Source organism: Argiope bruennichi, chromosome X2 (genome assembly GCF_947563725.1).
Source record: "Argiope bruennichi chromosome X2, qqArgBrue1.1, whole genome shotgun sequence".
In the NCBI taxonomy this organism is placed as follows: domain Eukaryota; kingdom Metazoa; phylum Arthropoda; class Arachnida; order Araneae; family Araneidae; genus Argiope; species Argiope bruennichi.
This window is the reverse complement of record NC_079163.1, coordinates 47954652-47981244: the sequence shown is the minus strand read 5'-3', so window position 1 is coordinate 47981244 and position 26593 is coordinate 47954652. Positions and strand designations below refer to the sequence as shown.

Sequence of the window (26593 nt, the reverse complement as noted above, 5' to 3'; positions counted from 1 at the left end):
AGATACAGATCCAAAGATTTCATCATGTTTTTAATATGACTGGAGCAGGAATTTGAAAATTCGCATGTTTCATCACAGAATTATTATAATCTTAGTGAAGATTAAGGTATATATATTTTATATAACTTAGATATCTTCCATACGAATTTCATTAAAAAAATAATAGAGAGTTGATCCAGGGTTGCCACTCAAATCTGGAAAAAAAATTTCCTGTTTTTTTCCTTGCATGTATATTCAAAATAATGCAAAAATAGCACTCATGCATTAGTTACAATGCAATACGATTTTAAGGAGTGGAAAAAGCAAGGAAAGGAAGCAACAACTGAACATTACTTAAAAGAACAGCATATTAAATGAATTTTTATATTTACATATAAAGTAAAACTTTGTCTTTATTTATTATCTAGAATTTAGCAAAGGCAAAATTTATATATTAAGAGGTGGAGAGATATATTACCTCTCTTGCTCTTTAATTGCAAGTCACACAAAATTAAGAACTCGGGTGAAATAAAACACAAAGCATTTCTGTTATCATGATACAAATCATTTAATGATTACTTAATAAACAAGAGAGATCCACTTGTCAATAGTAGCAAGAAACCGATTTGCTACCTGATTAGCTATGCTGCGCCTGTTGTCTATAGCATTATGTACCTATCTTCTGCAGGCGTCACGAACAACTGCGTGAACACGACTTTCCACGTGATATTTGCTAAAAATCCCTTTTCTTTAAAATGATTTACTAAGTGCCTTGAGATTACGTTTCATTGACGTCGAACTTCTGATAACATGTTATTTTTTGGAAAATTTCCAATGGAAAATTTCAAGTCCATCAATTGATTCTTTCTCGTTAAACTTTGTGTTTGAACAACTGTCTATAGGTGTCAATTCCTTTATATATCTTCTCAACGCTCTCGTGTGACGAACAAGTTCGGCAACAAAAAATTTTCATACACACAACACACTGTATCCTGCTCTTATGATAATTTCCACATTTGCCGCCTTCCGTTTTGTGGTTACTATTGTCACCCATCTTTAGCAATAGCAATTTACTTATCTTCACATAAGCTGATAGTATTTATGAACTTTAAATTATAAACCATTTTATTTAAGATATTTTCATTTAAAAAAAATACAGTAAATAACAAATCTAAGTTTATTATTAAGTTAAGTTATTATAACAAATCTAAGTACAAATGAACTTGTTATTATGTTAATAATAATCTTTTTATCACTCACTTTGTTATTAAATAATTGGTAATATTTTGAATCTGATAATCTCTTATATATTAATCCTGTTTCATCAATGTTATTAAGTGTTCAACGAGAACAATAAGAAAATTTAATGCACTGTAAATTTTTTTCATTTACCTTTAATATTTTTTATCCAATTTCTGACTGTCACTGATTAAAATTTTTAATTGAATAAATTAAAATCTGTTAATTGAATTTTTGAATTTAAATTTTGAAATCTGTTTTTAGCTGCAGTGCACAATACCTAGTATAAAATATTAAAACACACCCCCAACCCCAGATTAAAATGACAAAACAGTTATACCTTACAAAAAGTAACTTCCCAAAACATTTACAATACTTTTAAATGGTAGAAAAATAGGCTATATTTATTACACAGAATACTGAATATCCAATTTGAAAGTTAAGTCGTAAAGTTATTGTTCTTTATTATTTGAGGGATGCCTTGTGTTCAAAACCCTCAACCACATATTTTCCCCAAACTCATGCTGAACCCAGCAGAAAAAGCTATGAGAAAGCAAATACAATGAAATTGGAAATGAAACTGAAACCAGAGATGAAATCTGAAACTTTTAAGGCACATTTCCCCCCCCCCCACTGAAATGTCGATAAAATGTGTACTGAAATATTGCATGTCCATTTTCTTGTATATATTTTCAAATTCAAAGAAGCATGCTTAGCATTATTATGTGTGGACACCATTCCGTTTGATGGATAAAGCAGCTTTATTGTAGTTAAATAATTAATGCAGAGAAAACCCTCAATACTTGGAATGACAGAAAATATATGCCTAAATTCATATTCATAAGTTTGGATAACATGTCCATTAGTTTCAATTTAAATAGAAATTAAATTCTTTACACCTTACACAGCAAATAAGTAAAATTTAACAATCTCATATAAAATTATCGCTTGCATGGATATCTGGCAAAATTTATCAGTGCTGCTATTCAAAGAATTCTAAATATCAACTCTGAGAAACAATTATTAAAAAAGAAATAATTTAAAATCAAAAGTATACATGGATTATGAATAGATGAGTTTCAAAAGAGAAAAATAAAATCCAGAAATTATGATGTTATTTCTCAACAGCAAAATAAAAATCCATAATTTTGAGTTTGTTTTAATATAGTGAACTCAATACTCATTTGTTACATTACAGAAATAAATGGATCTTCATTATACACACTTGATATCAAAACCTAAATTTTCATGCAGTTTTGAAATTTGGTCACAAAACCGGATGTTGCTGATGGACATTTCGAAGTTAGTACATATTTAAATATATCCACTTAAGTATTTTTTTCCTTTCTACATATGAAATTTTAAGAAGACCTTATTTTCTTTGAAATTATACCTTTAAATGTAGTAAACAATGAACACGCCAAAATGTTGCTTAATGTCTTTTTTTTTTTTTTTTTTACAGAAATTGTACATACCCTAATAAATCTAACTGTTCATGCATAATACTTCCTATTCTTAATTCATAATATCTCATTAAAGAGAAAAATCTTTATCCCGAATTATTGATGATTCAGTATTATTTCATGAAAATGAAATTTGATTACTCTAATGAGATCATATAGATAAATAAAAAGGAGTAGATGTACCTTATAAGAGCCAAGGTTTCTTTGTACATAGTGTGGACTCTATCTGTATCAATGTAGCTATGTTCCATAGCATTTCCTGTTAGAATAAAATACAAGACAGCCTCTAGATATTTCATGGCTTGAACCATTCTATCAATCTGCAGAAATATATAATAAATCAAGAATATGTTACCAAAAATGACCACATAATATAAATAGCATATCAAAATTGCCTATTATATATATATATATATATATATATATATATATATATATATATATATATATAATGATATTTTAAACTTTAATTTCAATGTAATTAATTTCCAAGGTTTTATCTTAATTTAGCCCTGTCTCTATTTCATTAATTTAAGAGTAGCTTTGTAAAATTGCTGAATCGGCTAAAAGCCTAACTTTCCCACACTCCGGGTGAAGGGACAAAATACCGCTGCCGAGACACATTCTTTTTTAAAAGATCCCCGTGTTTTCCCTCCCTCTTAGACGTGTATAGTGAAAATCCCCATCGAAATCTCATTATATATTAGCACTATGAAGAAATATTTTCCGTATCAATTTCTCAGGTTGTATAAGACCAGGGATAAAATGTCCAAGGGCTTTTTCCTCCTTCCTCTCTGTGTCCTTCTGTGTTGTATGTGTGTTCATCGCTTGTACATATGCCTGCTTCAAAATGAAATAAAACGACGTCACGAAATCGAAAGTCTTTTCACTGTCTTCGAAACTGCATCCTGCTTCACATAAAAGAATGTTTAAATACACACACACACACACACACACACACACACACACACATACATACACAAGACAAATTAGCGTAAAAGAGAGGGAAAATAATTTTCACAGTGCTTATATACAATGAAATTTTGATAGGGATTTCTCTAAACGCGCCGATTTAGACAAGGGAAACACAGAGATCTTTTAAAAGAATGTGCTTGCTGGACAATGTTTTATGCCTTCACCCGGAGAGTGGGAACTTGTCGGCTTTTAGCCGATTCAGCACTTTTAGAAACTGGTGTTGAATGAATTAAATAGAAAAAGTGGAATGGGATCAGGAAATAAGAGAATACTTTAGAATGAAATTGATATGGGTATGGGCTAAATTAAACTAAAAGTTAGGAATTAATTAGCTTAAATTAGATTTTAAAATATATATTAAGCAGTTTCGTGGCCGAAGAGAGAAAAGACACTTCGAATTTTTAAACTTCACTTTTATCCCATCTCGGGAGGCATAATTTATGTACAAGAAGCAAGAGCAAAACTGTCGTCCGTTTACAAGCGATACAAGAACAAAAAAGGGAGAAATTTACATGTGTTGATTTAGCAAAGGGGATTATAGATATCTTTTAAAAGAATTGGCCTAGCGTGTCAAATTTTTATCCCTTCACTTCGAGTGTGTGAAAGGTCTAATTAAAGCAGTGTTACAGAGCTCGTGTAGCATTAATTAAATAAAAATAAAAAGCGAAATTGGATCAGGACATAACAGAACATTTTAGAATTAAGTTAATATGGGTTAAAAATTAGGATAAAAATTAGAAAATTAATTAGGATTTAATTTAGATTTAGAGATACCATTATATATAGATATAAATTATAAACATAAAAATTATTCTTGACATTTAACAACTAAGTTTCTAATATATAAGGACAGAAACAACTTTGATCATAACGAGTGATTCTATTATCATATGGATAAAACTCATTGAATTCATAAAAATCTAGACAACAAGGTAGAAAGTACTTAACGAGGAAAATAAGTTAAGCAAATTTTTGACAAACGTTTAGAAAATCTGAAGTGTAATTAATTGCAAAAAAAAACATGAATCTTATTTGACCTGATAATTTAAACTGCTATCATAAGTTATCATTTGGTCTCATAAATTATCAAATAATTATATACAGTAGGTGGACAATATCCCTGTTGCTCGTGAAAAGGTATAATTGACAAGAAAGTGTTATTGCCTCTTCTTTTCAATCTATGTAATGGATATACTAGCCTACTGCCAAAACTCAACATGAAGTTGTCATTATTAAATATACCACAAAGCTACAGAAAATAAACAATAACTGTAGAAGAAAATCAACGCTTAGTGAAAAAAATCATATTGAATGTTAAAATAAATTGTGAGCTACAAAAAGGAGACTGCTGCCAAAGTAATCAGCATATTCCCATTTTCCACTGAAAACAAAACACAACTGCACAAACAAAGAAAAAAAAACTTATGGCAGAGCAGAAATTGTGAAGCTATTTCTGACAAAAATGAATGCAAAATGTCTTAAGCAATGCCACTATCATAAAATTTGGTTAAACAATGCACAGAAGATATGGTTCGATCTGTCGTCATTCATATAATGATGCACGGAGAAAACTTTAACAAGTGTATGACACAGATTACCTTCATCCAAATGTGAAGCATGGCATAGGTTCTGAAATGGGAGATAATCTCATAGTTTTCTGCAGATCACATCATTACTCAAGAAAGCCAAACAATAAGGAGAGACTTTGTGGTCATTTTAGCCAAAGAGTGCATTTTATGACTCAACAGAGAAGCAGTTTACAGAAGGATAATCATCCAATCTATACATCAAGGCAGATGCACAGTAACCAGACCTGTCAAGGCATGGTTTAAAAGGCATAAAGTCGCACATTTATTTTAGTCATCCGAATCTCCTAATTTCTATATTATTGAAACCTTGATTTTTTTTTTTTTTTTTTTTTTTTTGAGAACATCTGTAGCTCATATTTTCCTCCACCATCTCTACAATGTCCTTTAAGATTATCCGATGAGGATTTATTTAATACTCCTTAAAACAACATTCAGGATTTATTTAATTCAATTTCTTTGCACATTTAAGCAGCTATACATGGCATAAGTACGCCTTATTAATAAAATTATTGTAACCATGACATTTCCACTATCTTGCCCTGGAAATATCTCTTGAATAAGAATCATGTTAATTTTTAATGCAATATAAATAAAAACAAAAATAATTTCTAAGAGACCAAAAATTTGGCAAAAATAATTTAGGAATTATATATTTTTACACGAAAGATTTTTATCACTAAAATTACCTAGATTATTTTAGAACAAACATTTACATTATTCTGTGTTTTGTTGCCTGTGTTCCATAAACATCGTTCTTTGTTATTGAGCCTGTTGAACTGTTTCATCGAACCAGACCTGTTGATTCTACGAATTTTTGGGTAAATTTCCATAACATTCCTCACGATGAGGTATCAAATGATACCTTCCAAATTTTAACGAGGTTGGTTGGCAGTTTGGTGTGTGTGAGGGGAGGGCGGGGAGGTTGGCACAGGAGCCATTCTTGTCCAAATTGAGCCAAACGTTCATTGAAAAAAATTATTCTTTAATCATTCCGCCAAGATTAACTGTTTTAACCTTTCATGCAACAGTTGCTAAATGAATTCAGCGATATTATTTTCTTCCAGTTTATCCTGGATTTAAAAATGTGCATATGGTACACTTATTTTTACCATGAGATGTCTATTCACAAGGATTTCACACAGTAATTATTATTTTACATATAAATATCAAAACAATTCGCAACATGTAAGTAATAATCAGCTTGGGGAATAAGACTTACAGTTGCAATGATTAATACAGAAGTTGTTTCATAACTCTGGTATTCGCTTGTTTTCCACCATGTTACATTTTAGTGTAGATCATTGCAGTGACTAGTTCTTAAAAGAATTGAATAATGCGTTTAGTTTTTTCAATTCTGGTAGCGAGTTCAATACTTGTGATTTTATTTTCATTCGTGAAAAATCTGAAAAGCACATTGTTGAAATTATCATTGCAGGTATATATGTAGAAAAGTGTCTGCAATTGCTGCGCAAGCAATCAAGCAAAAATCCGAAAAGGAACGGCAGTGAACTGAGTATTGAATGATGTGTGTAATTCGGCAGCGTGGGTGTATCGTGATGACTTATAAATAACTGTAACGTTTGCTGTATTGTAGTGTCTTTTTTGTTCATGTTTTGTGCGTGTGTCAAATAAAGCAAGTATTTTAAATGATGTGTCTGCTGGACTGATTCAAAGTGCTAGAGCAGCTGATGGCTGCTAAGAATCTTTACATAACAGTGACGTCCGTGACAGGACCGACGTTTTGAAACGAAACTTCTGAAACGAAATATGCGAAATATAAAGAATATTGAAGCCAAGCTTCAAAGCAAAACTGCTGAGGTGGAAGAATTCTCCTTATTGCAAGTGCAATTAAAGGTCAAATTTCAAAGATTAGAAGATTGTTAGCAGTCAATAGCTACGCGTTTACTTCAGGATGAAGCGGATGAATCTTTGTTTGAAACGCATTCTGTTGAAGCCGAGAAATACCGTGATCGTTTTTAGAAGTAATGTCACACCTGAATTTGAAATTAACCGAGAAAGTGATTCCAATCAACCCGCCACCGAAAAGAAATTTCAAGTTACCGCAACTACAGTTAAAGAAATTCAATGGAGGTGCTCAGGATTATTTGGCCTTTTGGAGCCACTTTCAAAAAATCCATGCACACCCGGGTATTCCCAACGAAGACAAGATACAACATCTTACCCAAGCTGTTGAAGAGGGTTCGAAAGCGGAACGACTGGTGCAGAGCTTTCCAGCAATGGCATCGAATTATCCTAAAGCTATACAGCAATTGTAGGAATGATTGGGGAGAGATGATTTATTGGTACAAATCTATGTACGAGACCTCCTATCCATGGTAATGAAGAACGCTACAACTGGACGGATGAAGACAAGTTTGCCTACCTTATATGACGAGCTGGAAGGAAAAGTTAAGAGCATTGGAAAGGCGGGAAGGAGACAGGGGAAATACGGCCATTTCTTTACACCACTAGTGGAAAGTTGTTTGCCGGAGAAAGTGATGATTGCATGGGAGAGAAGTAAGAGTAACGAAAACGAAACCAAAAGTTCAAGATCTTTAAACGACTTGATTACTTTTCTTCAGAAGGAAGTAAAAAGCGAAGAAATGATGCTTCTATCACGAAGCGGATTTGAAAATAAACAGTGTCGAAGGAAAGACGTTTCCATTGTGTTGGAAAAACAAACTGGTCCACCCACTGCCGCTACTTTGATGAGTTTAAGCAGTCCAGGTAAGAGAAATGTGAACTGTATTTTTTGTAATGGAAGGGACCCTGGTTGTAAATGTTTTGATGATGGATAAATTATTCGGCAAGAAAAGCTAAATATTTTATCAAAGAAAGGTACATGTTTTACTTGTTTAGATAAGTCTAGTCATATTTCTAAATTTTGTGATTAAAAATCTCGTATAAAATGTAAATTATGTTCTGACCTTCATTATGAAATTATGTGTAAAAGGTATAATTCAAAAAATGCTCAGAATAATATGGATGTTGGTAATCATTGTACTAATTCAGAGGTGGCTCTTTCAAATGCAGGCAGAGGTAGGACGGTTTATCTGCAAACCCTTGAGGTCGTTATACGAGGTCAAGGTCGCAAAAAACGTATTCGCCTCGTTTTTGACTCAGGATCAATGAGTAGACATATTAGTGATAGGATAATTAAGCAATTGGGTTTAAAGCCACACCGAGTTGAAACTATTATTAATACTTTATTTGGGGGGAGTGAAACCAAGCCGAAGGAAAAGGGTCTGTATGCTATAGAAATAAAGGTTTTAGATGAACGTTTTTCTGTCTGCTTGGGAGCACTTTCGGAGATATGTGGGTTCGTGCCTAAGATAAATGATCGGATCATTTTAAGAGAATTGAAAAACCGCAAAATTGAAATTACCGATTCTGTTTCTGGAGAATATGAAACTGATCTTTTAACTGGCGAAGATCTTTTGACTGGGGAAATTGTAGAATTAGATTGTGGTTTAACTGCGGTTCATACCAAACTAGGTTGGACTATTATGGGTAAGCAGAAGGGAACAAGTTCGATGGGAAACGTCATGACAACCCTTTCAATGCATTGTAAAAGTGTCAATTTGACGGAAGTGTGGGATTTAGAATGCTTAGGAATAACTGACCCATCTCAATCACTTTGCATGAAGAAAGTGCATAGTGAACATTTAAATGATTTTCGAGAGAAATTAACCGTTCTTCCATGTAGAAGATATGAGGTTGGATTACCTTGGAAATCCGATTCTAGAAATCTCCCAGACAATAGAGTTGGACGCGTCATGAGAAAATGGTTAAGCGCATGAAAGCTCGCGGATTCCTTTGTGATAACTAAGAGGTTTTTGACGATTGGGTGAGACTGAAAATAATTAAACGTGTCCCAGAAAACGAATTAAAAAATGAAAAATGTCATTTGCCACATCGTCCCGTGATAAAAATGCAAAGCGAAACCACCAAGATACGCCCTGTTTTCGACGCTTCTGCCTGCGAGAAAGGAAAACCTTCCTTACATCATTGCTTGTTTAAAGGAATTAATTTTATAGAACTTATCCCCGATGTAATTGACAGATTTAGGACATATCCTATTGGTTTAAGTGGAGACATCGAGAAAGCCTTTTTAATGCTGTCTGTTGCTAATCAAGATAGAGAATTTTTAAGATTTTTTTTACCCATGTGATGAAGAATTAGTACACAGGCACTGCAGAGTAGTTTTTGGGGTATCTTGTAGACCTTTTCTTTTGAATGCTTCAATTTTAAATCTTTTGGATAATTCCCCACATGAATTTCGTGATATAGTTTAAAAGTTAAAGGGTTTCTTTTACGTTGATAATTGTTTCACAGGAGTAAATTATCCTTGTGATCAGGCATCTTTCATTGAGAGGACACAGACGTTGATGGCAAGGGGAGGTTTCAACCTGAGAGGTTGGGTGAGTAATGTGGCTAGCGAATTTATTTCGAAACATTCTGGCGATGCTTCTGTTTTTGGGCCTTTTATGGAATTTGGATGGTGATAAATTGAGATGTAACAATGATTTAGAAGTTCTGTCTTGTGAAACTGTAATTTCTAAGAGATTAATATCTTTAGTACAAAAGATTTTTGACCCAATAGGAATATTGTGTGCTGTTATTTTGCTCTCCAAAATAATGTTACAGGTCACTTGGAACTTAAAATTTGGCTGGGATATTAAACTGCCACCTGATGTATCTAAGAAATTTTTTTTAATGGGTGAATGAATTGCATTTATTGAAAGAAGTGTGTCTGCCCCGATTCATGCCTTTTAATGAGGGTTCTGAATTGCATGTTTTGTTGATGAAAGCCGGGTTGCTTATTCTGCATGTGTTTTTGTCAGAATTGTGCATGAAGCAGAAACTAGTGTCTCGCTGATTCGTGCAAAGATTAGAGTAGTACCTCTAAAACCTTTGACCATTCCGCGGTTGGAGTTAATGGCCTTCTGCGTAGGTGCAAGATTTGTCAATTCGATTCTTGGTGCACTTAATTTGCCGAATATAAAGGTGACATTTTGGGCGGATTCCAAGGTTGCACTATGGTGGATCAAAGAACATGGTGATTGGTCGGTTTTTGTAACTAATCGTGTTCAAGAGATCAGACAGTAAACACAATTTCAGTTATGGTGACATGTTCCTGGTTTTCTAAACACAGCTGACATGCTGTCTAGGGAGTGCTCTGCTCGCCGGTTGTTGGGTTCCAGGTGGTGGGAAGGCCCCACATGGTTAAAAGATGCATCTGAAAACTGGCCAAAAAGTGAAATTTGTTGTGAACCCCTGGATGCTTATACTGAAAGTAAAAAATCTGGTTATTATAAATGTAGATAATGATTGTTTTTCTTGATATTGTCTAAAGATGTCTAATTATAACAGAATGATTAATGTGTTTGTATATCTTTTGCGCTGTGTAAATAACTGCCAGAAGAATTGTACTTATATTAATGATTCTAAACTTTCTTTTGTAGGAATAGATAAAGCTAAAAAATGTGTGATAGAACTACTACAATGACTGTTAGTGACTTAAAATTTATATCTGTATTTAAAGATGATAGAGGTATATTCAGAGTTAAAATCAAAATCACATTTCGGAAAGATGATGAGTCCTTTTTGGCTCCTATTTTGTTGCATGGTGTCTTTTTACTAGATAAAATGTTCACATCAAAAACTTTCATGCTGGTATACAATTGATCCAAACTATTTTACGAGCTCGCTAAAATTTTGAATTTTAAGAGCTCGCAAGATTATACGAAGTGTTTAGTATGAATGTGTCAAATGTAAACGCTTTAGCTCCAAACTTATGTCAAACGAACTGACGCCTCTACCACCAGATCGCGTAAGTGATTCAGTTGTTTTTGAAATTATAGGTATTGTTTTGGTAGGGCCTTTGTTTTTGAAAAACAGAGAGAACGTTTGGATAGCTCTTTTTACCTGTGCCGTTTACAGGGCAATTCATCTCGAATTGGTGAAATCACTTTCCTCCGAGTCTTTTAATCTAGTAATGCGACATTTCATTGCTAGGCGTGGCCGACCTAAAACTATTTATTTCGACAATGAAACAAATTTTAAAAAATCTTATAATGAGCTTTCTAAATTGGACTGAAATCAAATTCAGAGAAAAGCTAATTTGGAAAGAATGTCTTGGAAATTCAACCCCCAACTGCCAGTTCGTGGCAGAGGCTTGTTCGTGTTATTAAGGAGTTATTGCGACGTACTTTGGAAAATTCGATGATGTCTTTTTAAGAACTTGAAACTGTTATTTGTGGATGTGAATCAGTTGTTAATTCTAGACCTTTGACAGTTATTTTAGAAAAGTCATGGGAATTAGTATCTCTCACTCCTTCCATGTTTTTAATCGAAAATCGTTGTTCGGATATTACGGATTTTGTGGCGATTGATCAAAGTAATTTTCAAATGAGAATTAGGTTTCGTTCAAAACTTTTGAATGATTTGAGGCAACGATTTAGGTGTGAATATCTTAGCCAATTGGTTCAACGGAACAAAGACAAAAATTGTGTCCGAGAACCTCGGCTCAGCGAAATCGTTCTAGATGGCAAACGATACAAAGAAACGTTTATTGTTGCCTCTGGCTAAAATCATTGAGCTGATTCCAGGAAAAGATGGTAAGGTAAGAACGGTTAGCTTAAAGACCTAAAAGGGGTGCATGGTGCGTCCGATCCAACGCCTATTTCCTCTGGAAATTCGGTCGAGTGATCCTCAAATAAATATGAAACATGGTGAGGGGTGTGATTCTTGTGTCTCAAATCCAAATTTGAAAACTGATACCTTATCTGCTAATGCAATTGTAAAGAAATACACCAGATCTGGAAGATGTATTAAAACACCCGAAATATTAGATCTCTTAAATTGAGTGAGTTATAGGTTTGAATGTCACATCGACCCTCAAAGGGGGAAGAATGTTGCGCAAGCAATTAAGCATAAATCTGAAAAGGAACGGCAGTAAACTCAGTATTGAATGATGTGTGTAATTCGGCAGCGTGGGTGTATCGTGATGACTTGTAAATAACTGTAACGTTTGCTGTATTGAGGTGTCTTTTTGTTCATGTTTTGTGCTTGTGTCAAATAAAGCAAGTATTTTAAATGATGTGTCTGATGGAACTGATTCAAAGTGCTAGAGCAGCTGGTAGCTACTAAGAATTTTTACATAACAGCAATACTGGCAATTATTCTTTTAATTTTTTTTTCACGAAACAATATAAATAACCAAACCTTATTAATAGTTTTGTTTTTAAGACTATCCCGAATCTCAAGAAAGAAGAAGATATTGAAATATATAAGAAAAATGCTCTGAAATTGATGGAAGCTCATAAACTGAAAATGAAGATGAGATGAATGGCTCTTTTGAAATAACCATGAATTCTATAGTGATTATGAACCTTATTAGTCCAAAACTATTGAAGAGGAAGACAATTTATATGTAAATAGAGGACAAAAGAGAATGAGACTGCTGGATTCTGAAGACAATAGCGAAAAACGCAATGAACAGCAAAATATGAAATTGCTATTGATAGAACAATTTAGAAAATGGTCGAAAAAAGTTTCTCTCCGGGCAGAGCACCTCTTCATACAGTTTTCAAAAATGTATTTGGATATGCTAACATACAACAGGATATGCTAAATGAAACATTAGAATGAGCAAAGTAAGCACTGCAGGTCATTTCCTATTTAACAATAATATTATAGAATGCATTATAAAAAGTACGAAATTAGAAGACATGAGACTGAAAGTTTGTTAAGTTAATAACATAATAATATTTATTCATCTTCCTAATAATTTTTTTAAAATATGGATAACATTTTTTAATTATTGTTCCTGGTAATACAAAACATGTTACATTACATTTATTCATATTTATATTTTGTAGAAACTAGATTAATTATACTAGAATTTATAACCTGATACTCTCTAATAAATATGCATCATTGTACCAATAAATATATTGATCAAATCATCTGTATTTAAGCGATAATTTGAAATTTGGGCAATTTGACAATCATTTACATTGAAAGGTGTAAAAAGACACTTTTTGATCAAAATAGATATACAGAAAATCGTGTTAGAAATAACATTAATAATAGAAGGATACAGGGATGAAAGATAGAAAAAATTATGGCCAAATCTAAATTGAAAAAGAAATTACAAATAGTATATAGTTACCTCCTTGTCAGCCTGATGCTTTAACTTCTTTGCTTCATTAAGATAGTATTCAGAAGAATACTGCCTGCAATTATATATAATATAAGTGTATAATTATAATTTCATTAAATATATCTTAATCAGATGCATAAACTTAAAAGGGAGATCTAGCCATTTCAAGTCTCATAAATAATTTTTTTTTCTTTATAGCACACTACATGATTCTCAGGAATAATGAGAATGATTATTAATTATTATTATCATTACAAATTTTCAAGCAAATATGATACGAACTAAACAAACTATAACTTATTATAGCTTTACATCATAACAGAAGAGTGTAACTATAGAAATGGGATAACTTCATTTTTTTTTCTGGTAGTAATTACTTCCGAATTCGGCAGCATACACATTTAGAAAAGTTATATTGTTTTATAGTTCACTTCAACATTTCAAAGACAGACAAGAAAAAAGATCTGTAAATATTTAATTAAAAACACAATCACCTTTAAAACACACAGGACTAAAGACCAAGGTTATTCCATGCATAATACACATAACACAAAAAAGTAATTTAAAAATTGATTAAGTATAAACCAACCTTTATTAAAAATAAAGTACTAAAAGAACACTTTGAAGGGGGGGAATGCAAAAATTAGAGAAAGAATTACAATATAAGAAGCAAACTCAATCAAACTCAATCCAATTGCAACTAAGCATCTGTTACACTTAAATTTTGTTAGAAATTGGAAACTTGATCATATACAGTGAGATTACTTTAACTTACACCTCAAAGTTCAATTTTTTTTTTTTTTTTTTTTAATATTATGAACTATATTGATATTCTTAACATTAATTGCTTTAAAAATTAAAAATCATCAAAGATATTTACAAGTTGACATATTTATAAATAAAAATTTTATTATTGTTTTTAGTTTAGTTACACTAACATCCGCTTTAAAGAAGCTCTAGGGCTACTTATGGATCGACCTAGTAATACCAAATGACGAGGACAACATCTGAACTGGAACCCCCTCTCAGAACTTCTGCAATGCACCGTACCAACAAGGGGGCATTTGGTTCCGAAGGATTTTGCAAGCACCAGATCCGCTTACATGGTGGTTCTCGAATCTTGAGCCCTCTGGTCACATAGCCGATGCTTTAACGCAATACCCTCGCGGTCCACGATTTTATTATTAAATATTACTCTAACAAAAAGAATGGTCATCAATAAAAATCTTGATGTGGCCAAATGATGAAAATAAAATCTTTCACGAGTTTGAATTCCACTGAGGAAGATAAATCAGCATCATGTGGAATCGATGCACTCATAGTTAAAACTCATAATAAAAGATGCCTAAATTTCATGAAAATCAAATCTAGTAACTAAAAACATTGCATTGAGAAGCATGCACTTTTTTTGTTGTTGCTGTCTTAGAAAATTACTAAGAAATCAAAAATTTATAACATTATAAGATTTAAGAGTAACATCATGAAGAATAAGAAATTTTAGTATACAATTACTTTTTTAATTCAGGGTCTTGCCACAGGCCATGATTTCCCACATTATATGCTATTTTTTCTTTAAATAGCAGGTTTCCATTATCATAAACAGCATCAGTAAAATCTCGACACCATTTATATTCCTTATATTCATTCCATCTTTCCTATAAGAATAACAGCATTCAAACAAGACTACAGAAACAACATTTCTGCAAACATGGAATGAAAAAAAAAATGCTTACATGATTTGCAAGTATGGCATCTGGTACTTCAATTTTCACTTTATTTGCATGGGAATTGTTCAACAATACAGATGTATCTACTTTGGTTGAATGATCATCTTGATGATCAAAAAGTAAATTATTTGCAGATGAGCACAATGCTGACTCTTGAATTGCTGATAAATTCTCACAAGAATTCTTACAGGTGTCTTCAGTATTAATTTCAAAAGAGTATGCAGGAGTCAGATTTGGACAAGAATCATCTTTGTTGTTATCTTGAACACCCGTTGGAGAATGTATGATTTCTGATCTACAGAAGAAAATATTAAAAATTCAGAAATAAATGTTTTAAAGTTAAATTCATGCAAATAAACTTTCATTTATAGAAGACAAAATTTTTTTAAAAAATCAGTCATTCAATACCTGAAGAGAAGCATGTACAAAGAAACATATAATGAAATATCAATTCAACTGCCTTTGTATATTTGATTTTGCAAATTGAGAATAAAGATGTAAATTTAAAATCAGTATATGTGAGGTTTACTTATGCATAGGAAGATGAATAAAGAATTTTATTTAATATTATATTTACTCTTTCCTAACACTTCCATAAATGAACATGAAAATTAAAATATAAATCTATTAATGATTCATATTTAGACAAATAATTTGATACAAATATTTAGATGCACTTTATTTTAACATTTAATGAAAAGCCATCAAATCAATTTATGAAACATAAAAACTACAAGGAAGAATGATATTTTCTACATAAATGTAATTTGAGACAACTTCTGAGATTTTCCCATTGTATATATCAGGTTTCTTTTGTATCTTATAACTTATGAATTCAAATTTTCCAATGTTAGCCCTTCAAATGTAAAGGCAAATATGAATCTTACTAGAAATCTAAATTACACGTTTAAAATAGACACTTAACTAAATCAAAAGACAAATTTAAATATTGCAATAATAGTGAGTAATAAAAATGATTTTTTTTTTTTTTTTTTTTTACTTTTTAAAAAAAATTTTATTTTATTTTATTTCTTTTTTGCAGGCTGTATGATTACATATATTATGGTAAGCAAAGAAAGATAAATAATTTCACAAGTAGTCAAAAAAGAACATATCTTACTTTCCAATGACTTGAAAAGGAAGGAAAGCATTATACTATTTTAATATCACATTAAAATAATACTGTAAAATTTTTGCTTCCTGTAAACTAAAGATTGAAGAAAAGCATTAGAAATAAATTTTAAATGATGCATTTAACTTACTCATGGTGCTCGATTCTAGTTAAGTCACAATCTGGAGGAGTTAACATCTCTTTCTTGATGTCAGATGAGATCTTTTTTGAGGAACAGAATGCACCATCTATTGAACTGTTTTCTTGTATGCTTGAATCTTTCAAGTATTCTTCTTTATCCTCTATGGAACAACTGTTTGAAATTTGATCATTAAGAAAATTAGATGTGTCACTTTTTTCAGGCAATCTATTAATTAATGACAAATTGATGGAGCACAAAATTTTTGAGTTAATAGTTTCAGATTGGCTGATAGATGTTTGCAAGTGAATTTCATTTCCCTCATTTGTAACAACTATTTGTTCTTCTTCAACACTTGCAAGTTTTTCTGTGATAACATTATCAGTATTTTCAGGCTGTGAAATATTACATTTATTAGTGAAATTGGTGTCTATACTTTCATTGAAGGGCTCTTTGTCATTCTTACTTGCTTCTAAATTTTCAGTTCTGACAGTTGATAAAACATCAACATTCAATTTATCATCAGTTTCAGGTTTCTCGTTGATGTCCAAGTTAAAACATTGTGTAGAGTTCATGGAACTAGTTACTTCTGTTTCAGGTAGAATTTCTGGTCCCTTTTTCTTCTTCACTGCATGCTTGTTCTTACTGGAAGAATGGCTTTTCTTTTTAGAAGGAATAGAATATGCAGAGTAAACATCAGGAGCTAATGGACTTAAAGGCACTGACAAAGTTTTGCATTTCTTAAGGGCATCTGATTCACAAAAAGATACTTCATAATTGTTTTCGGTCAAGTCCTTTTTATTATCTGGCAGTTTGCTGAGACGTATTTTAATAATTCCATTTTTTAACTGGCATGAGCCAATTTTTGCATCCACTGAGTTAGGATCTTGAGCACTGGCAGATAAGGTCAAAACTTCAGGAACTGGAAGACTAAACAAAATAATTGCAATAATTTTAAAATAAAATATTTAAAGAAAAAGGAAAAAAATTATGAATCACAAAATAAACAAAAGAAAAAAGAAGAAATCTGACCTCTCATACAAAATTTTCTTTTTCTTTCTCTTTTTCGTCTGTTTCTTCAATTTCATTTGAGCTTGATGACTAATTGTTTCTAACAGAAAACTTGAATCATCCTTATTTTTGAAATTATATTTGGAACTCTCATCATTTACACTGACATCATTCTAAAACATAGAAAAACTGATGGTTAAAGTACAATCCTTTTATCAAATTCACCTGGACACACAAGTTAGAATCTAGGATTAGAGTTTGAATATGTGTTTTATATAAAAGAGATTAGCATGCAAATTATCAAACCAGTTATTGTTCTTCAGAGACAAATAAAGTTATAGTATATTTGCACCAACATCCTCATATCTCTTGAACGAATTCCCAAATAGCTTTGTTTACTTGTCTGTGAAATTGCAACGCTGAAATTTCCTTTATGGGTTCAATTCTATCTATGCTCGCTCACGAAGTATTTCTGCCTCACATTGCAATATTGAAACATGATGCTTTCTAAAGTGTTGCATTTAAAAATGATTCAATAAACTGTATACATATTATACAGTCCACTACTAATTTCAAAGAATATCACTATAAGAAATATTCTGGTCAACCAAACTGGGGGATCATATTTAAAAAAAAAAAAAGTACAATGTGTTCCATTGGATTTGCTTCAAAAAGGATATAAAGTGTTAATGTGTACAAGTGAATTAAATAGGACAGTTCTCTCCAATTCAACAGTGTGTACGGATGGATTAAATACAATAAGGTCATATTCATAGGATTATCAACAATGTGGGACAATTTTCTGATTTTATTTTCTTCTTTAATTGCAGCTATGAAAAAATTAGAAAATTTTAATAGAAACTACTCTTTAGAGATGGCATTAGAAAAATATTAGATTTGGATAATTCCATTGAATCGGAAATGAAAGAAAGATTCTTTTAATAAACTTTTGGAACAGTTAAACACCAAAGACAATTTATTAAATTCTTTGAATGTTAAAACAGAAGCAACTATATCAGATCCAAATCATTATGGTTAAAAAAAATGAAAGCCAGAAATTTAGTGAAACAATACTAAATGTCACAAAGATTTTTTTTTTTTTTTTTAAACTCAAGTTGCTACAAAAAGACACAGTACCTTCCAAGCAAAGTATTGTTTGGTAGTCAGACATTCCAACTATTAAATTGCCAGAAATTTTTCTTCCAAAATCTTCAAGAAAATATGAGGAAGGAATAATTACAAATTTTAATTTAACAACTTAATCTCATCAAATAGTCAAATGTTGCAAGGACAAAAATTACACTACATAAATTCTTCATTATCTGGCTCTACAAAGGAATTAATCATTTTATGATACTTTCAATTTACAATTTAAAGCATTGATTAAACAATTTGAAAGCAAAAGTTTATTAGTATAACTTCATATTAATGACATTCTAGAAGCAGTAACATTAACCAATGAATCTGCTAAAGATAGGAGAAAATTAAATGAGAAGAAAAGCATTGACAGGTTAAAAAATTCAAGAACATATTTGAAATAGTCTTTTAGATGTACTAATTTTAAAAATTGGTTTTAGTAAATTAGGCAAACAATTACGTCAATATTATGAATCTAGCTTAAGCTCTAATGAACTTCCCAAATTAGATAATTTACTTTCGTTTTCGAATAAGCTCAAGTATTAGAAAAATCAATAAAAACACAATTGTAAAAACCTTCTGGTGCAAAACACAAAGCCAAGATCATTCTTTGTTAAGCCTAACAAAATTTAACTGCCGATCAAAGAAGTCAAATTTAAATACAAACATTGCTTAAGGTGACTAGCATTTTATATGAAGTTTTGCTAATGAAAAAAAAAAAAATGCTTTAGGTTAGGTCTCCTTCAAGAAAATGATTATCGTGTATATTCATGATTAGCAAGCAGAAAGTGAAATTTTTTAGAGATGTTTCTAAAGGTTCTTTATTAAAAATTTATAACCAGAGAGCAAAACATTCCAAATAAGAAAACAGAAAATAGGGAGGAAAGGGGGCGCAGAAACATATTCAAAAGTCATAAAGCTTCAAACAGGGATAATAAAGGGGGATAATACAAAATTTAGATTTTAGTTTCTGCATGTGTAAACTTTGAAAATTTTGAGGGGAAAAAAAAAAAAAAAAACTCAAAGTGAAGTTTAAATTCAACTTATTTTTAAAAAGTAATTTTAAGAATGCATTGTGCATATTACACATGTATATGACTATTTATTCCTGTTAAGTTGCTTGAAGCTTTCAAAAATATAAAACAAATTCATTTATATTGACATACCATATTATCCTTTCCATAGGGACTTGAATAATTATATGATGGAGTCTGCATAGCATCAAGCAAAGGTGGTGGATCTTGATTAGTTATTTCAGATAAACTAAACAACAAAAAGGTAATGTTAATTACTTACAATGTTTACACCAAACCCTCTTAATAATTACATATTTTGACATTTACTACAATTATAATCTCCATATGTAGTTCAATATAGTTTGTTTCATATAAAATAAAAAAAAAAAAACGTACATGATTACATATACTCACTAACAGTAACAAATAGATAGTCCATAACAAAAAAATTATCCCTAAATTTTAAAAAACACAGAAAAGAGCAATAAACAGCATCCAATTAATTAGAAAGCAGTATTCTACCTAAATCTGCCATGATAAACTTAAATAAAATATTAATTTAATCAAATTAAACATTAACCCATGCAAATAAATTTTGATTAAGATATATATTTTTGAAATATTTTTTACAGTCACATTAATGTTAAAAAAGAATTAATCTAAGCATTATTGTAAACAATCTTTCATTTATTTTTTCGTTATAATCATTTAAATTATGTACATAATTTGAAACAACTATTGTATGACATTCATGAATTTGAAGCAATTCTCTTTTTCACCTATCATTTTAATACACATTTAATCAAGTGCACGCATCAATACAAATTACATTTATAATAGCAAATCAAACATTTTACATAACTGTTGAAACAACAAAGTCTTTGAAAGTTACATAAATGTTATTTCAAAACTTTAAGATGTCATACTTACCCATAGATTACACTAAACAAACAATATCATAAAAATGTTAAAAAAATAACAAAATCTTCAAAAATAATTAATATGCTATCATACCACCATCAACATAGTTTCTGGAAAACAACAATCAAATCTGCATTTGCCTTAGTACTGATGATGCAGTACAGCATCATCAGTACTAAGGCAAATTTGATTTCCAATTACCAGATTCTATCTGGGTGACAGATAGCAAGAAAACATAAGTAAACACATCAAGCACAAAAAGTGAAAATACTGCGAGATGAAATATTAGATGATGTAAAATGACAGTTCAGCATCACAAAGAAAAGGTTAACTGTACAATATATTATATCTGAATGAGGTATGAAGAAAGGGAACTGGTTAGCATGGATCTAAAATTCAAAGTAAGAATAAGTAATACATTATGGATAATCAGTGTGACACACCATTCTGAGGCTTGTGTCACAGCCTCAGAAATTTGAAATCTAAAAAAAATAGAATGTATGAATTTATCTATAAAATGAATATTACTTGTCCTTAACATTAAAAACATTTCATCATTTAGAAAACAATACTGATATTTTTCTATTACTTATCTAATAATACCGTGTGAGCAAATTCAAGCATTTAGTTTCTTTGTATGCTGATAAACTTTAGCATTGAACAACACTTTTCAAAAGTAGCATAAAAAAAAAGGTCATACAAAAAACATAAAAATGGCTAAACATAAAAACCATCAAAGTTGAAAGAAATAATAAAAACACACTCACTTAAGTTTAAATCAAACCAAGTAATAAAATAAAATATGCAGACATTAGAATCATTCTGCGTATTTCCAGCACAGTAACCAATTTAGAAAACATCAATTTAAATTTTGAAAGTTAAAAAGAAATTGACATTAGAGATTTAATATATATATATATATATATATATATATATATATATATATATATATATATATATATATATATATATATATATATATATATATATATACATGATAAATTTATGTTTCACAAATAAACAAATATGATTCAAATCATTACTAATTTGTTTTCTAAATTTTAAAACATTTTTAATAATCTCAATTTTAAATCATAATACAAATTTATTGCAAGTTACAGTAAGTCTAATTTCTTCTTCATGAATAGAGTGAAAAATCAGGAAGATACCAACAACAAAAAGAGACTGAAAATGTAGAAAATCCTTAAAAATAAAATGCAACTGCAAACAAAAGAATTCTTACTTATCTGGCAGCTGCATCTCAGGGCACTTTTTTAATGTAGGAATCTAAAGGAGGGGAAACAGAAAATAAATATTGATTACATATTATTGAGAAACAGAATATTTAACACTCCATATCAAGGATCAAAGTTATGACATGACAAATTCATACATGTAATACTTTATAAATTAAAGTTTGATTACTTACAACTGAATGAAGAAATGTTTTAACAACAAATGAACAAATTTTCACATAAAGTACATAAATAATCTATGGCAATATCAAACTTAATGATAATCCTTAATGGCAAAGCACCAAATTTTGAAATATTTTAAAACTGTTTGTAGGAATAGCCTGGTAGTATTGTTTGCCTTGCTCAGCTGTTTATAGAATCCCTACTGAAAGGTTCAATATTTATGGATATATTGTTCTTTAAATAAGCACATAACAGAATTTTTGTAAGGTATAACCTGTCAATCCGAGCACTTAACTAGAATTCAGAAGGGTTTATATTAAATGATTGAAGCAAAGTCAAAGACTTCAAAATAATTAACTAATACTGTAATACTAAGTCTTGGGCAGGGAGGGGGGGGGGGAAATAATTTTGCAGATGAGTGGCTGCAAAGAATATAATTTTGAAATTTAACACAGATGGCATATTATGAACAAGGGAGAAACAAAAAGACTATGCGTCAATCTACATCATGACACAAGCACAAAAGAAAAAGAGATTTGTCCCTTCAGTGATTTTACTATGAATTTTTTAATGGAATTTCTTTGCCACATATCGACTTAAGTCTACCAAAAAGGATTAAAACTGAGTATTGGTAAAATTGACCCCCCCCCCAAAAAAAAGTCTTTCAAACAAGCAAAATTTAATTTATAAGTTAAATTTTCTAAAATATTAAAGGTGCCTTACATTGGGTTCTTTTGACACGTTAACTACCATAAAAACTAGAAGACGAATGACTAAAAAATAAGCAAATTTTCTAAAATATCTGTTTAAAAAACATATTTACTAGAGAACAGCTTTTGAAATTAGAAAAAGCAAATTAAATTTTAAAAGCTGTAGAATTAGTTTACTATTTACTCCTCATAGATCTACTTTAGTCTAATTTTTAAGCTGTTCATGAAAAAACAGATCTTTAGAGAAGTTTGAGTAAACTGATACTGAGAATAATGTAGATACCATTCTGTTATTGAGAATTTTTTTATTTGATTTCCATAACACAGGAGAATGTATAATGGGCTTTATTGGGCTCCAAAAAATATATTACAGGTAATCAAACTTCGGTGGAAAAATTCCAGTTTCATTTGCAGCTGCGAAGGAAAGTCATTTACTAGCTGACCACAGCCACTTGAAGAATTTTTTTAAATAAGAAAAAATGTTTGGGCCTCTGAAGCTAAATGTGCATAGGCATGTTTCTACCAAGGTAAATCTTTAAAATGTATCACTATTTGAGCTAAAAATTTGAAATGAAAAGATTAAAAAAATTACTAATCAACTGATGAAAGGTCAATTAATAAAAAAGATAAAGAAGTTATTGATGAAGAACTAGCCAATGACTATCAATCTAACTCAAGATCTCATTCAAATTGAAGACAAAAAAAAAAGCAAGGACATTACATATTATACGTATCAAATAAAAATGCAAATAATAAACGTAAATCAAATCATTTCATTATTAATGTTTAAATGAGCCATAGCTTTCTTACTTATTACTTCTAGATGCTTAAATGAAGAGCACTAGAAGTGCCTATTATGCTCCTCTTCCAGTTAATAAAATATTGAATTTTACAGTTCAAACAGAGTTTTAAGAATATAATGTAAGCTTCTTTATTGTTAGCCATGATATGGCCACTACTAGATAACAATTTAATAGAAATCATATACTGAGTTCTCACTTCAGCTGAAATAAAATTTATCAAAAAAATATATATATATTAATCCCATAAGAATGATGCCTGACTTAAGACAATTTCTTAACAGAATTAAGGGGAAAATAACAAGAAACAGATAAAAATCACAAGCTTTTTTTTTTTACATTTAAACAAATGAATTGGGAAACATGATTTTAAAAATACGTTAACATTTTAAGATGCTCTATTAAAGCCACAATTTTTTTCATTAATCCTTTTCATTTCTTTTGCTTTTTCTTTAGCTATTTTCCTAAAACTATTTAATTCAGCTATATACTGAAACTCCTTCTACTTCTTCTCTACAAGTTTATTTGCAGACTATTCTCGCACAGAAACCATCTCTTCAATTTTAATCCCTTTTGAAGTTGAATCAGCCACTTCATTTATAAAGTATTTTCTTATTTTTTTTTTTCAGAAGCTTGAAATTGCAATTCTTTATCTCCATGTTTTCCATAAATATAGATTGCATGTCAAAAATGAATGCTTACTCTAAGTTCTTCAGTAATTTGGAAATGCTCTACTCTGCCAAATTTTTCTAACTTATTTAAAATAAAAAATTTAGCATATATGTTTCTTCTTTAAGCTTTTCAACCTCAATATTTTTATTTAAGAAAAGCCCCTTTCAGTTATGGAATAGTATCATCAAAATCTTAACACTAAACTTAACACACAAAGTCAAATTACCGTTTGCCAATGGCAGTTCCAATGTATCGGTGAAATGCCGGAAGGTTTAGAGTGAATAAACTTCCACAATTTCTGATAAGATTTCTAATCTTCGAAATAACTTAATAAATCATATCAATTCAATTCATAAACACTTCAAAAATTAACATTCTACTGAATTGCAAGCAAAAAGTTTTTAAATTTTATTAAAATAGAATCATATTTTTTTTCTTATAATTACTTGCAATGCACAAGATGAAAAACAATGGTTTTCATCATTATGCAAGAATGTGATTGTTCTTCTATCCTTCTTGGACCCCAAAACCTTATATTCCTAACAGGTATATAGTTGACAGAAAACTGCTCTGGAACTTGAAAAAGGACAAGCATGGCAAAATCCTGATATTTGAGCTTTAACTATCTCAGCCTCTTTTTCTAAAATTTTTTTTAACTGAATTCTGTTTTTCTGAAATTTTTGTAGTGTGAATTGAAAAGGAAGAGCTTTCAGCACTCTATCCTCGCTGAAGTTCATACTAACTTTGCTAATATCACCATATGATTTTTTTTTTTTTTTTTTTGAAAAATCAAATTTTAAAATAATGCTTCCAGAATTGTTTCCTTCCACTTACAAAAAAATTCTTTTCTTGATATTGAAAAATTTTAAAACTGTCAGTGAGCATCTTTTTAATACTTTTTGCCAAAAATAGCAAAAGTAAACAGTGTCTCTGGCAGAACATTAGAATTGGTTACATAATTTCCATCAAAAATACAAAAAAAAAAAAAAAAAAACACCTCAGTCTGGCAGGAAAGGTTGAATCTTTTTATACTTTGCAAAATATTTATATGGCTCAGATTCTGTGTAAGAAACTTGCTTTTTCAATATTCTCAACATATAACACCAAGTCATTCCACATTTCTATTGCTCATGGAGCAGCAGTTACATTCTTGAGCCATCTGGTTTTGCAAAATTTTTGGGAGAGTTTCCCACTCTAAAAATCTTAAATAGTCCTTTTCTAGCTAGTGAATCCTTGAATGTAGTTAATAATAAAGCCTAGACAAAAACAGGACAAAATCCCATGTGGATGCTATTTTGCCATACCTAAAAATTTTTTTTGATAATATGCAGGCTACAGCAGCCTACATTCATGAATATTGCTGAAAAGTCTCCTATTCATTTCATTATTCATTAAATCAAAAAATGTTTAGTTTACAAATGGACCCATCCATTCAGAAAAATAAATCTTTCTGGTATCCAGTCTTTCAGTAGAATTATAAAATTCTCCTAAAATATTTTAGGTTATAGAATGACCAATAAAAATTGAAGCCAAGTGTCTGGTTTCTATTTCCTGATTTTTTTATTCATTCCAAAACCAAACGTAAAAATGCATTTGGTTTGTTTGCAAAGATGTGTAAACAATAGACAAAAATTAGATACATATTGAGATCAGTCAAATATTTAAATAAAATCCTTTTAATGTATGGAGCAATGCCAAATGAAATTAAGTATGAAAAATCTGTCAGTCCAATGGCGAATTTTTCTGCAAACTTTTATCTGGAAACATTTCCTGGAATAGGCTTTGAATTTTCTTGTATGAGTTACAGGAATAACTCTCCATATACTTTTGTGCTAATTTCAGCTCTGCACAAAAGCATTACAAAATTAAAATAAATGGCATTACACATAACATGTATCAAAGATAGTAGAAATCTGAAAATATGCCAACCTATGAGAGCAACTGCTGAACTTTATCACTCGCATTTATAACATTAACCAATATGAGTAAATCAAAAAATAAATCAGTGTCACTTCAAATACTTAGTGGTTTGAAGTAATGAGAATCTGATTACTGATCTGAACTAAAGAAATTCAGATCCAGAAATTCATTAAGTTTCCCACCAACCCTCCTTAAAAACCACAAAATTGCTAGTATTTTTAATGAGTTGATAATATACAAAGGAGACACCTGTTTAGCTCAAGGCTATTATAGAAGACTCACTGTCAAGCAGAAAATTGTTTGAAGAATTTTTTTTTTATTATTATCTGGTTTCCCAGCTTATCTCACTTAGAAATAGAAGCCAACATCCCATGATGATAGTTATTTCTTTCCTCCAAAACTTATGTTGGGATATTGTAACTGAAATTGGTAATAACAAATATAGTATTTTAAGTCTCACAAAATGATAATAGACTACATAGAATGGAAAATCAGGAATATTAATTAATTTTCCAAAAATATGTCATTGTATTTCTCATGAAATTATTGCAGAGCTTCATTTGATTTAATTCGCCATCAAAGATATATAACACTTTTTC

The 26593-nt window shown here is 30.4% G+C and overlaps 1 protein-coding gene across 3 annotated transcripts in view; it reads right to left on the bottom strand.

The window, feature by feature from the left end:
• The window catches only part of LOC129960081 (AF4/FMR2 family member 3-like), a 53281-nt gene that overhangs the window by 8285 nt on the left and 18403 nt on the right, over positions 1–26593 (bottom strand). For all 3 annotated transcript variants that reach the window (XM_056073175.1, XM_056073173.1, XM_056073174.1), the window contains 8 exons: positions 21718–21761; positions 19704–19800; positions 17422–17573; positions 16402–17319; positions 15146–15434; positions 14925–15067; positions 13422–13485; positions 2865–3001 (listed from right to left, as the gene is read on the bottom strand). In XM_056073175.1, coding sequence (XP_055929150.1) covers positions 2865–3001; positions 13422–13485; positions 14925–15067; positions 15146–15434; positions 16402–17319; positions 17422–17573; positions 19704–19800; positions 21718–21761 — 1844 coding nt within the window. The remainder of the gene's footprint in view (positions 1–2864; positions 3002–13421; positions 13486–14924; positions 15068–15145; positions 15435–16401; positions 17320–17421; positions 17574–19703; positions 19801–21717; positions 21762–26593) is intronic.